Source organism: Leiobunum rupestre, chromosome 3 (genome assembly GCF_980474605.1).
Source record: "Leiobunum rupestre chromosome 3, qqLeiRupe1.1.hap1, whole genome shotgun sequence".
Taxonomy (NCBI): domain Eukaryota; kingdom Metazoa; phylum Arthropoda; class Arachnida; order Opiliones; family Sclerosomatidae; genus Leiobunum; species Leiobunum rupestre.
This window is the reverse complement of record NC_143386.1, coordinates 48,999,384-49,012,426: the sequence shown is the minus strand read 5'-3', so window position 1 is coordinate 49,012,426 and position 13,043 is coordinate 48,999,384. Positions and strand designations below refer to the sequence as shown.

Below are 13,043 nucleotides of genomic sequence, written 5' to 3'. Positions count from 1 at the left end.
TGGCGGCCGATCTTCTCGTCCACCCCAGTCGTCATTAAACATTCCAAGTGTATATATGTATAATTTCCTGTTTAGGCTATAATGTTCTGAACTTTCTACTTTCAATTTCCTTTTTAGACTAATGTTCTGAACTTTCTAATGTCAATTTCCTTTTTAGACTAATGTTCTGAACTTTCTACTTTCAATTTCCTTTTTAGACTAATGTTCTGAACTTTCTACTTTCAATTTCCTGTTTAGAACAAGGTTCTGAACTTTCTACTTTCAACTTCCTGTTTAGAACAATGTTCTGAACTTCCTACTTTAAATTTCCTGTTTATACTAAGGTTCTGAACTTTCTACTTTAAATTTCCTGTGTTTACTAAAGCTCTGAGCTTGCTACTTTAAATTTCCTGTTTATACTAATAAGGTTCTGAACTTTCTACTTTAAATTTCCTGTGTTTACTAAGGCTCTGAACTTTCTACTTTCAATTTCCTTTTTGACTAATGTTCTGAACTTTCTACTTTCAATTTCCTTTTTAGACTAATGTTCTGAACTTTCTACTTTAAATTTCCTTGTTAGACTAATGTTCTGAACTTTCTACTTTCATTTTCCTTTTTAGACTAATGTTCTGAACTTTCTACTTTCAATTTCCTTTTTAGACTAATGTTCTGAAATTTCTACTTTTATCCATTTACATTCAATATTTTTTCATTCATTACAGGCTGGAAGTTGGGCTGGCGTAGCTTTTATCATTATTGTCCAGAGTATGGACATCTTCATTTTCCCAGATCTCTTCGACAACATTCCGATATCGGTATACGTAGCCAACGTCCTATTACCAGTTATAGGAGTTACGTGTGGTTACTTAATCTGTTGGTTGTTCAAAAGGCCCCCACCCGTTCGGAAAACGGTGGCTATCGAATCGGGTGTTCAAAACGTGGGCATCGCCTTAACCATTGTATCCTTGTCTTTCAAGTTTCACGTAAGTCACTATTTTGGTTTATTCATAATCATAGCGTTTGCTCAAGAATGTATTTATTTATACTCAGGGAGAATGAATATGTCGAGACTATCGACGGACACGTTGAGCCCCTAACCCCGTCACGCTAAGGGGGGGGAGGAAAAAAGGAGGCGGTCTTATTTTTTGCGTCCTCGCAGCAGCGTCGAAAAACGTAATTTTTAAGAACCAATGAGATTGCAGTATTATTTGATTTTATTAAAGCGGAGGAGCAAACGGGGGGGGGGGCAACGGGTGGAATTGGAGAAACGCTAAAAATAATCTCGACATATTCATTCTCCCTGAGTATAAATAAATACATTCTTGATTTGCTTATTGAATTTTTAATAATTGTTTTTGTATTCTAATTGTTTCAGGATCAAAAAAGAGTATTGGTGTTTCCGTGGCTGTACGCTTTTACCATGACTGGCGTTTGCGTAATCATTGCTTTGGCTTATCAAGTTTATAAGAAATATGTTGATTCCGATGATGGCGCTTCGCAACAAAGTGAATTGAAAAAACCTGCCCAAAATGGTAAACTTTCTAAACGGGGTCTTAAAGGGGCTTCAAAAGTTCGGTGGCAAAATGTGTATAAAGTCAGTAAAGTGCGAAATTTACGGTTGGCTCTGCCCGCCTCTGCCAAGGCCGAGTGAGGGGTTGGGGGGGATGAAAAGCATGCTCAATTTTCTTTTTTTTTTGCCACCGAACTTTGGAATCCCTTTAAAGGGAGTATAACCTTTTCAGGAATTTGGGGCAATACGTAATTCCCTCCCCTCATTTTTCTAACCACGTGTTATACGTAGTGTGAAATACAATGTTTTTTTAGGCATTATCCCACTAAAAGTATCTCCGCTTTGGTAGTGCTTTAATTTATCATATCTACTAGAACGCCTTTCGTGAATCTAAAACCACGTACCTCATTATTAAGAAAGTATATTTGAATAAATATCCAAACTATAATGAAAATAATTAATTTATAGCTCGGATATTGTTGTTTATATGTTAATTAAGGGTGCATTTAAAATATAAACCATAAATATGGAACAATAAAGGTTTCAAGTGAGGAAACCTCTTCAGGGCGGGCACGCTACCTCTAATAGAAGAATTGGGGGTTTCTATTATCGTTCTAGACTAGCGCCATGAGCGAGAAAAGAGAGAAGCTATGGTGCACCCTACCAAACAAGGAGGGTTATACTCCCTTTAACAAAATTGAATATATTAAATATGTATTTTTTTAATTTAGGTACATCTAAGCATAATTTGAACGGAGTTGACAATCTCGCGCTCAAAATCGAAGATCTTGAAAGAGGAAAATCAAAAAATGACCTAGCTACATCGCCGAAAATGTAGTTTCCAAAATTTTCAGCTTTTCTGAACTCTTCAGTACTCTTGGGAAAACTACCCCTCTAGTGCTGAGAAACAGTGATACGAATAAAGACTGTTTTTACCATTCCCTAGGGCAGGGGTGAACAAATGGGCGATCTTTACTAAAATGCCATTTCGACCTTCAAAATAGTGACCTTTTAAATTGGAAATCCTCCGCCCTACGGTCAATTTTTACGATATTTGTTTAAATAGACAAGTGTTTTTTGTTGTTATTGCCTTTATTTTTTTATTTTATTTAAATTTTCTTTGTTTTATATGAAAATAAATGTTGGTTTTGTAGAAAAATGTTTTAAAAGTTTTACCTTTTCAAATTGAGAGCTGTTTACGAAGAAAGAAGTTGGAAAGCTGTGGCCGTCTAACGTTGATAATAATATGCTAAAATACGCGAATAAGTAGATTAGTCCATAATGAAAAGGGATAAAAAAGAAATTTAAAAACTTACAAATAGCTCGTACCAATAGGTCTTCGAGCAAACAAAAAGACGCGAAACTCGGACCAAATAGATCTTCGAGTGAAAAACTAAATTTAATAAATTAAAATAGCCAGAAATTCCAACGGTAGACCGGTTTCGTCCTATTTGGGACTCATCAGTACCGCGCGGGAAATTAAATTTCAAATTTGTATAGGGTTTAGCATTTTTATCCCTTTTCATTATGGACTAATCTACTTATTTGCTCGAAGACCTATTGCTACGAGCTATTTGTAAGTTTTTAAATTTCTTCAAATTTGTTTAGGGTTTAGCTTTTTTATCCCTTTTCATTATCTACTTATTCGCGTATTTTATCATCCTTTGAAATGCAGTCCATAGCCGTGGTTCCTTTTAAATTAATAATATGCTAGCTGCTTAGGCCACCGACTCTGTATCGTTTTCTATTGAGTTCCTTGGACCTAGGAAGCTTGCACTCACTTGTCAGTGCGGAGCCATGGATGGTGCTGGGAACATTTTGTTCAATTGCCCATCACAGTAACGTGTTGAATACTAGGCGATTTCTAATTCTCATTTTCAGGTCACATAGAAACACGTAGCAACCAACGCTAGAAGAGCTGGATTTTCGTCTGGACTCTTTGTGACTTATCATTATCCAACGGTTTATGAACTTCTTACGTTAGCCGCAAAGCGGCTGGGCTGTAAAGTGAAAAGGCTAATTATCTCGCTAAAATAACCGCAATTCTCCAGAAAAATTGATGGGTGTCCTGAGGCCACTTTGCGAAAAGCTCTTCGGACCTGATTTTACTTCAGTGTGATTGTTTCTTACTTTGTGTAACTTTCAATATTCGCTTCCACATAAGTACATGTATGTCATATAAACATAATAATGAAACCTTGGGTACGTTCAGCAGCGCTCATCGGACTCACCGATTACTAATCGCTGACATCGGTTTCCTACTGTACGCTTTTTCTGTTTTGACGTCACGATGGTCATCGGTTACTCACCGAAGTCATCGGCTGGAAGAACCGGTTTTGCCGATGACTGACGTCATTACTGACATAAAACTACTGTACATTCAACGGCATTTTAGAAACCAAATGACAGAATAAAAGCGCGTTCAACAACTTACGACGTCAGTATGACGAAAAAGCTCATCGCTTAACGAAAAAGCTCATTGGATGATGAAAAAGCTCATCAGTTGACGAAAAAGCTCATCGGTTGATGAAAAAGCTCATCAGTTGACGAAAAAGCTCATCGGTTGACGAAAAAGCTCACCGGTTGGCGAAAAAGCTCATCGGTTGACGAAAAAGCTCACCGGTTGGCGAAAAAGCTCATCGGTTGACGAAAAAGCTCACCGGTTGGCGAAAAAGCTCACCGGTTGGCGAAAAAGCTCATCGGTAGACGAAAAAGCTCATCGGTTGACGAAAAAGCTCATCGGTTGACGAAAAAGCTCATTGGTTGACGAAAAAGCTCATTGGTTGAAAATATAAAACTATCGGGTTTTTTTTTCGTTGACTGTTCAAGGGATATGACGTAAATAACTCTGTGACGAAAAACGCGTCATCAACTTTATAGAAGGGAAACGGAAGTTAATGGAGCAGATTTGAAAACGCACAGAATTCCTCGCATGTGTCTCTCTTTGACATTTTATAGTTCAGCCCGTGCCCCGCGATCACGAGGTTTTGTTTCTATCATAAACCTTTCAATAGCACAAGGATTGTAATACATTTCCGTTTTTGGGTCCACTTAAAGGGGCTCCAAAGTTCGGTGGCAAAAAAATGAAAATTGAGCTTTTCATTCCCCCCAACCCCTCATTCGGCCTTGGCGGAGGCGAGCAGAGTCAACCGTAATTTTCGCACTTTACTGACTTTACACACATTTTGCCACCGAACTTTGGAGCCCCTTTAATTTTTGTGTGTGCCGTGTGAAACAAGGTAGACCTATCTGAGAGCGAATGTCAAGCAAGTCGAGATACGTGATTTTGGAAAGAAATTCAAAATTAGAATACTCGAGTTTTTCGACATTATTCTGCTTATTTTTAATGTTGCTTTCACTTTCATTTTAGTATATTTCAACTATTTAATTACTATTGCAATAATTATAGATATAACACTAAAAAGGTTTTTTTTATCAAAATGAGGGTTTTTGATTTTCTGGACTTTGGCTCTCAGATAGGTGATTCTGAAATATAATATTGACAAATACACGTATAATATTGACAAATACACGTATAATATTGACAAATACACGTATAATATTGACAAATACACGTATGATATTGACAAATACACGTATTATATTGACAAATACACTTATAATATTGACAAATACACGTATAATATTGACAAATACACGTATAATATTGACAAATACAAGTATAATATTGACGCGCTATGAAAATGATAAAAGAACCGCAGGCTCAAATACTTTAACCTAGGAGCAACAAACACAGCTGAGCACCCCACATAAGGACAACGCAACCCGTCAAAGGACGTGCATTTTCTTGTGTAAATTTTTCATTGGTTAGAAGCTTTAGCGCCTGCTGCCGTCGGAAGGGGAAAATTCGTAAATTGTCTTCCCCCTTTCCGTAAAACGTTCAGCGTAAAGGCTCGTCCAATGAAATTTGTACACAACACTATGGCACGCCATCCTGGTCAAAATTAAGTTGAAATATAGGGTGATGGTTTGGAAATATAGGGTGATCTTTTGGAAATATAGGGTGATCTTTTGGAAATATAGGGTGATGGTTTGGAAATATAGGGTGATGGTTTGGAAATATAGGGTGATCTTTTGGAAATATAGGGTGATGGTTTGGAAATATAAGGCGATCTTTTGGAAATATAGGGTGATCCTTTTTGAATATATAGGGTTATCTTTAGTAAATATAGGTGATATTTTGGAAAAATAGACCCTCGTCCAGGAGGGTCGCATTCCCCGATTTCATGATAAGTGAGCGGTAGCACTGCAAATAATAGTTTTAAAGCAAAAGCGAGAGATGGTGATAGCGACGCTATCGCCATCTCTCGCTTTTGCTTTAAAACATCACCCTATATTTTCAAAAGATCACCCTATATTTTCAAAAGATCACCTTATATTTTCAAAAGATCACCTTATATTTTCAAAAGATCACCTTATATTTTCAAAAGATCACCCTATATTTTCAAAAGATCATATTATATTTTCAAAAGATCACCTTATATTTCCAAAACATCACCCTATATTTCCAAACCATCACCCTATATTTCCAAAACATCACCCTATATTTCCAAACCATCACCCTATATTTCCAAACCATCACCCTATATTTTCAAAACATCACCTTATATTTACAAAACATCACCTTATATTTCCAAACCATCACCCTATATTTCCAAAACATCACCCTATATTTTCAAAACATCACCTTATATTTCCAAAACATCACCTTATATTTCCAAACCATCACCTTATATTTCCAAACCATCACCCTATATTTCCAAACCATCACAATATATTTCAACTTAATTTTGACCAGGATGGCGTGCCATAGTTTTGTCCTGGATGGCGTGCCATATAGCTGCGTTCTCCTTGTGTTTGTTGCTCCTAGCTTTAACCACGCGACAGACATTAACCAAAAGATAAGACCAACTATCTTTTTATATAGAAATGTTATGCAGAGGCATATTTATGAGTAATAATTTTACATATTGTTCCAATGTTCGGATTGTGTTAAATTTAAATTGGTGTAAAGGCTTATTTTATCTATAAATACTTATCTTTCCCTTGTTATTCTGATCGCACCTTCCAAACACGTATAAAAACGCGTAAAATATGGACTTGGGCCGCTTTTACGGGGGAAAGGAATTTGAAACAATAAAGTTGTATGGTGTGTAGTACATTTTGAATGCCGCCTGTAGAGAAAATAATGGGGATTGTGGGAGGAGAATCGTAAAAGAGTGTTTGAAAGTCACAGTGCTAAAACTCTCTAGTAACGACAGGACGTTTGGATTTTCCTAAAAAGCACAAACGCTTGGTCCCATCCATCTACCGAAACAATTAGTAATTAATTTGCGCAATTGAGTAGGTAAAGCATCGTGCAGCCTAGGAGCAACAAACACAACACCCCACACAAGGAGAACGCAACCCGTCAAAAGTCGTGGATTTTCTTGTGTACATTTTTCATTGGCTACACGCTTTAGCGCCTGCTGCCGTCGGAAGGGGAAAAAGCGGTAATTGTCTCCCCCCCCCGTCCGTAAAACGTTCAGCGTAAAGGCTCTTGACGCTCGTCCAATGAAATTCGTACACAGCCCTTCGTTAGCGTGTTTAAAGGCTAGCTGCGTTCTCCTTGTGTTTGTTGCTCCTAGGTGCAGCTAACTCGGAGAATACTTTTGGTCTGCCCCTTGAGTAGCTTCGGTAATTTGTACTTCAAATTTCGTGTAATTTTCAGTTTTTTTTGTAATGAATATTCTTTTCAATTACTGTTGTAATTTGGAATGTATTTTTGTGTAGCAGCATCTGTGTTCATTAAAACGCGCCTTGTATTAATACAAGGTCCAAGGTCGCACTGTTTGGTGGTATGTCAAAAATTGACAAATTAGTCTTTGTCGATGCATAGACAGTATATGTCCCTACTGTCTATGGTCGATGTTCCGAGCTTCCCAAACTGCCTAATGATGGGTTCCATTTAAGCTTTATTCGGAGCGCTCCCGGATCGGTTTTCATTTTCCATTTCAAATTTAGAGTACATTTCCAGAGAACGGGGCACTCTTAGTTCGGAAAAAAATAATCATGAATACACAAAACATCGAAACACTCGTAAACTTGTGCTTCTATAATTATATAGTTTGTGCATGGTGTGTCATTTTTATTTTTCTAACAGGCGTGGCAAGATATTTACTTAATTTTTCGATGTCACCGTAATCGCTAATATTTATATTCTTCTACTCTTTGGATTTAAAGAATTTTCATTAAGTATTTAACTAGAGTATTTCATTTAAGTAATATTAAACAAAAATTATGTAAAAACGTACGAGTTTTTAGGCTCTTAATTTCCTTTGTAAATGCTCCATGCTGATTCGCTGATTATCAGTAAACTTTCTTCGTCGCACGAATATTTTTCTTTTCGCGCGAACCGCCGGTAGACACCATGGCCGATGAACAGGGCCAGTTCGATGCTTTACTTTTAAATTTTCTAAATCCCGATAATGAAATTCGAACCAAATCAGAGGTAAGTAGCTTAGATATTTGCATTATATATTTTAAAAATAGACAATTTCTGTGTTGAGTGTAATACCAACTTAAAGAAAAATCACGTTATTATCTAAGACTTGGTCTCTCGCTGTATCTAAATAAAAGATAGCATGTGTTTAAAGCATGAGGCTAGAGCATGATAATGATGTAACCGCGTTTTGTTAAGCAACATATTTTTGTATAACTATTTCATAAAGAATAATTTAATATAATAAATCTATTTGCAGCAAACGTTTGATACTATACCTGTTGAAAATAGAGTAGTTTTTCTCTTAAATAGTGTATGCAATGCAGTCAATGGAGAAGAGGTATGTAATTTCATTTCTAAGATTCATTTTGTGGGGTTGTTTGCTAATGTGTATTGTAACCCAGGTCCGACAAATGGCTGCTGTGTTATTACGGCGGCTTATATCCAATGAATTTGACGAATTTTTCAAGAAACTCAGTGAGGTAGCGCAAAATCAAATGAAAACGCAGCTCCTGTTAGCCATTCAACAAGATTGTAGTGTAAATCTAAGAAAAAAAGTAGCTGAGGCTGCCGCGGAATTTGCTAAACATCAAATTGGTAGATAGACTTCGTAATTTTTTTATATTTCAACAACAATGGAATTAAAATAAAATCGTTTTCCATTTAAGATGATGAAGCGAACAACTTATGGCCAGACTTTTTAAGGTTCCTTTTTGAGTGTGCCAATTCCCAAAATATGGTTTTAAAAGAGGTGGCTCTCCATATGTTTTCATGTGTTCCTGGTATCTTTGGTAACCAACAAAGCCGGTATATGAATGTAATAGAGCAAATGCTCTTACAAAGCTTGCAAGATCCTTCCAATCCACAGGTCTGTCACCTATAGAAAACTTTTGAACAGAATTTGTGTCAAATTAACCTTAAAATGGATAGGTACAACACACGGCAGTGAAAGCTACAACATCCTTTTTGGTCACTCATGAACGGGAAAATGGAGTTCAAAAGCAGTTATCTAGCTGTTTGCCTCCAATGTTGCAAGTTTTGTCTCAAACTATCGAGGCTCAAGATGATGATACGGTATTGAAAAATATTGTAGACTTAGCTGAATCCTGCCCAAGGTTTTTAAGAAGTCATCTAGAACCTCTTCTTTTTCTTATGACCAAAGTAAAGGTTTTCATTATGAGGGCTTAGTTCTTCAAGAAGATCATTAATCTATTTTTATTTGAAAAGACTGTAGCAGATACTAATGTTCCTGACACCTGGCGTCACTTATGTTTAGAAGTAATTGTTACGATGGCAGAAACGGCTCCTGCAACTATGAGGAAATTGGGTAGCAAGCACATTGCTACTGTTATTCCTTTGATTCTGAATATGATGGTCGATTTGGAAGAGGATCCTGATTGGTCAACAGCCGATGATATCAGTGAAGACGATAATGAAAGCAACCCTGTGATTGGCGAATCATCTTTAGACAGGCTTGCCTGTGCCATTGGAGGAAAAGTAGTCTTACCGCTGGTCATCAGGTGTTTACAGGATTTATTTGCTAGTCCAAATTGGACCCATCGTCACGCTGCGTTGATGGCCGTTTCTGCTATCGGTGAAGGTTGCCACTCTCAAATGGAATCCTTATTAACTGAAATTGTCTCTGGAGTCATGCCATATCTTCAAGATGCTGTAAGATATTAAGCTTTTTTTTATGTTTAAGAATTAAATTTAAGTATAAAATTATTTTGTAGCATCCGCGAGTACGTTACGCAGCCTGTAATGCTTTAGGCCAAATGGCAACAGATTTTTCACCCATTTTTGAAAAAAAGTTCCATGACAAAGTAAATTTTGGTAATCGTACCATTTATTTTGAACAAATTTTTACAACTGAACATTTTTACAGGTTATTCCGGGATTATTAGAATTATTAGGAAACAACAAAGAACCAAGGGTTCAAGCTCATGCTGGTGCTGCGTTGGTCAATTTCTTTGAAGAATGTCCCAAACCAGTTTTAGCACCTTATTTGGACAGTATTGTAGCGCAGTTAGAAACCGTTCTAACATGTAAATTTAAAGAGGTTTGTTATATTTTACATAGTGGTAAAAAGACTATTGTCCGAACACAATTTTTTATTTACAGTTAATAGATCGAGGTACTAAACTGGTTCTAGAACAAGTTGTAGTTACGTTAGCATCTGTAGCTGACACGGCAGAAGAGAAATTTGTTCAATACTATGACAGATTTATGCCATGTTTAAAATACGTGATACAAAACGCAACGACTCCAGAATTGCGTTTATTAAGAGGAAAAACTATCGAATGTGTTAGTCTTATCGGCTTAGCCGTAGGTAGAGACAAGTTTGTGAGTGACGCCAGCGATGTGATGGAAATGTTGCTTAAAACTCAAACAGAAGTTGGTATTTTAAGCGATGATGATCCCCAGGTGATAATTTTCAAATGAATGTTCCAAATGTGTATATTAATTTTTTTCTTTCCCTTCAAAGCTGGCTTATATGATATCGGCATGGGCAAGAATATGTAAAATTTTAGGGAAACAGTTTGAACCATATCTCCCTTATGTTATGGGGCCTGTTCTAAAAGCGGCAGCGTTAAAACCGGAAATTACACTACTCGATAGTAAGCTCCAAATGGTCTATTGCCTTTAATTTGGAAAAGCTTTATTTTTGTGTATCTTTTTTAGGTGATGACATGAAAATAGTCGAAAGCGACGATGATTGGCAATTTGTCAGTTTGGGTGAACAACAGAACTTTGGAATAAAAACAGCCGGTTTGGAAGAGAAAGCGACAGCTTGCCAAATGTTGGTTTGTTACGCGAGAGAACTCAAGGAAGGCTTTGCTAGCTACGCTGAAGAAGTTGTCAAACTGATGGTTCCCATGCTCAAGTTTTATTTCCACGACAATATCCTTCCATGAAAATTATTCCCATTTTGGTATTTTTTCAAGCAATATTTTTCCTTAATTATTAATACCTGTTAGGATTGCAGCTGCAGAATGTCTTCCGTATCTTCTTGAATGCGCAAAGATTAGGGGAGAAGAGTACGTTGCAAATATGTGGAGTTATATATGTCCAGAAATACTCGGTGCTTTAGATTCGGAGCCTGAGAAAGATGTTTTATCAGAGCATTTACACGCTTTTACCCAGGCATGGACTTACTGCATTGAAAATGTGTAAAATTTGGTCATAACTAAATTTAATTTTACCCTCAGTGTGTGGAAATTTTGGGTCGAACGGCACTGAATGAACAGTCAATGGCTGAATTAATTAGGATTCTTGACAATGGTATGAAGGAATACTTTGAACGTTCTCAAGAAAGACAAGAGAAGCGTAGAGATGAAGATTACGATGATCTTGTTGAAGAAGAGCTTTTAGATGAAGTAATTTGTTAATTTTTAGTACTTTTATTCTTATTACAATCTTATTGTAAATAGGATGATGAAGATGTATATTTATTGAGTAAAACAGCCGATGTCATTCATGGGGTTTTTTCTGTCTACAAAGAAGATTTTCTACCCTGCTTTGAACCTTTATTACCACATTTTGTTAGATTATTGGTAATTAATTCTTCACCGTGTAATTGAGGGTACGTTCAACAGCGCTCAACGGACTAACCGATTGCTATTAGTAATCGCTGACATTGGTTTACTACTGTTCCCTTTTTCGCATTTCCGGTTTGATGTCACGATGGTTATTGGTTGCTCACCGAAGTCAGCTTCTATAAATTAAACGCCATTGACTGAATAAAAGTGTTCAACAAGTTACGACGTCATTATGACGAAAAAGCTCGTCGGTTGAAAATTTTAAACCATCTGGTTTTTTGCCGTTGACTGTTACTGAACGTACCCTGATTTTTTTTTTAATTGAATTATTAATTTTGATTTCTAACAGGGCCCTGATAGACCTTGGTCTGACCATCAGTGGGCGTTATGTGTATTTGATGATCTGATAGAACATGGAGGCCCAGTGCGTAAAATTTTTCAAACTTATTTTTGGAATGGTGGTATTATTTATATATTTTATTCAGGGTTGTGGAAAATACCAGGAGTATTTCTTGAGACCGTTGCGAGACGCTTTAGGAAGTAAAAGTTCAGAAGTCAGACAAGCAGCTGCTTATGGAGTTGGTGTATTAGCTCAGTTTGGAGGAGATGTATTTGCTAAAGCTTGCGCGGATTTTGTTACACCTCTAATGGAAATGATAGCGCAACCAGATTCTCGTGAACCAGAAAACCTCAATGCCACTGAGAATGCTATCTCAGCAGTTACCAAAGTTTTGGAACATAACGCTTCGCAAATCTCTGTTCCCGCTATCTTACCTCATTGGCTTAGTTGGTTGCCTGTTTGGGAAGACGAGGATGAAGCTCCTCATGTTTATGGTTTTCTATGCACATTATTAGAACAGTAAGCCTTGCAACGAGTAATAAACAATTAATGTTATGATTATTTACCTTATCCATTTTATTAAATCTTTCTCCAGGAACAATCCAATCTTATTAGGAGCTGACAACTGCAATCTTCCTCGAATTGTTATGGTTATGGCAGAATCATTTGTTAGAGAGGCAATACCCGCTGATTCTGACGTTGGTAAAAGGATGATTGTGTTATTAGCCTTGTTAAAAGTAGGTTTCAAAGTTAAAATTGATTGAAACATAGTTTATACTCATTTTTTTTTTTTAGAATAATGAATCTGTTTTCAACGCATGCTTAAATCAACTTCCAACACAGCAGCAACGAGAAGTTTTACAAAAACTTTTGTCTTAGAATCTTTCGTTCTCTATTTTATCACATTTAAAAATATAAGGAAAAAAGTTCAATTGGACATTTGGAACTATGTATAATAAATAAATCAGTAGGAAAAAGCTTTAACCCATCTAATAGAACTTTTGCGTTATTTCTTTTGTTTAATAAATATCAAAATTTACAAATTTACTTTTATACAGATAAAAAAAATAATTATTCAAATTTGTTGAAGCTAAATTTATGCATTAAATTTTTTTCTTAAATATCAGTTGTGTCCAATTGGAGATTTAAATTTCTAAAATACCTAAAACATCG

At 36.4% G+C, this 13,043-nt stretch overlaps 2 protein-coding genes across 2 annotated transcripts in view; both read left to right on the top strand.

The window, feature by feature from the left end:
• The window catches only part of LOC149952485 (ileal sodium/bile acid cotransporter-like), a 30,091-nt gene extending 27,495 nt beyond the window's left edge, over nt 1–2,596 (top strand). The window contains exons 4-6 of the mRNA XM_090170182.1: nt 702–962; nt 1,355–1,511; nt 2,221–2,596. Coding sequence (XP_090026308.1) covers nt 702–962; nt 1,355–1,511; nt 2,221–2,327 — 525 coding nt within the window. The 3' untranslated portion in view covers nt 2,328–2,596. The remainder of the gene's footprint in view (nt 1–701; nt 963–1,354; nt 1,512–2,220) is intronic.
• Nucleotides 2,597–7,732: 5,136 nt separating this feature from the next.
• Karybeta3 (karyopherin beta 3) lies at nt 7,733–12,868 on the top strand. Its single transcript, XM_090168607.1, has 18 exons — nt 7,733–8,000; nt 8,251–8,331; nt 8,396–8,588; nt 8,660–8,859; nt 8,922–9,152; nt 9,219–9,662; nt 9,725–9,814; nt 9,877–10,050; nt 10,113–10,415; nt 10,477–10,609; nt 10,674–10,892; nt 10,963–11,135; nt 11,201–11,368; nt 11,423–11,545; nt 11,880–11,954; nt 12,016–12,389; nt 12,466–12,607; nt 12,666–12,868. Exons 1-18 carry the CDS (start codon nt 7,920–7,922, stop codon nt 12,747–12,749), a joined length of 3,288 nt encoding a protein of 1,095 aa, XP_090024733.1. The 5' UTR covers nt 7,733–7,919; the 3' UTR covers nt 12,750–12,868.
• The last annotated feature ends 175 nt before the right edge of the window (nt 12,869–13,043 follow it).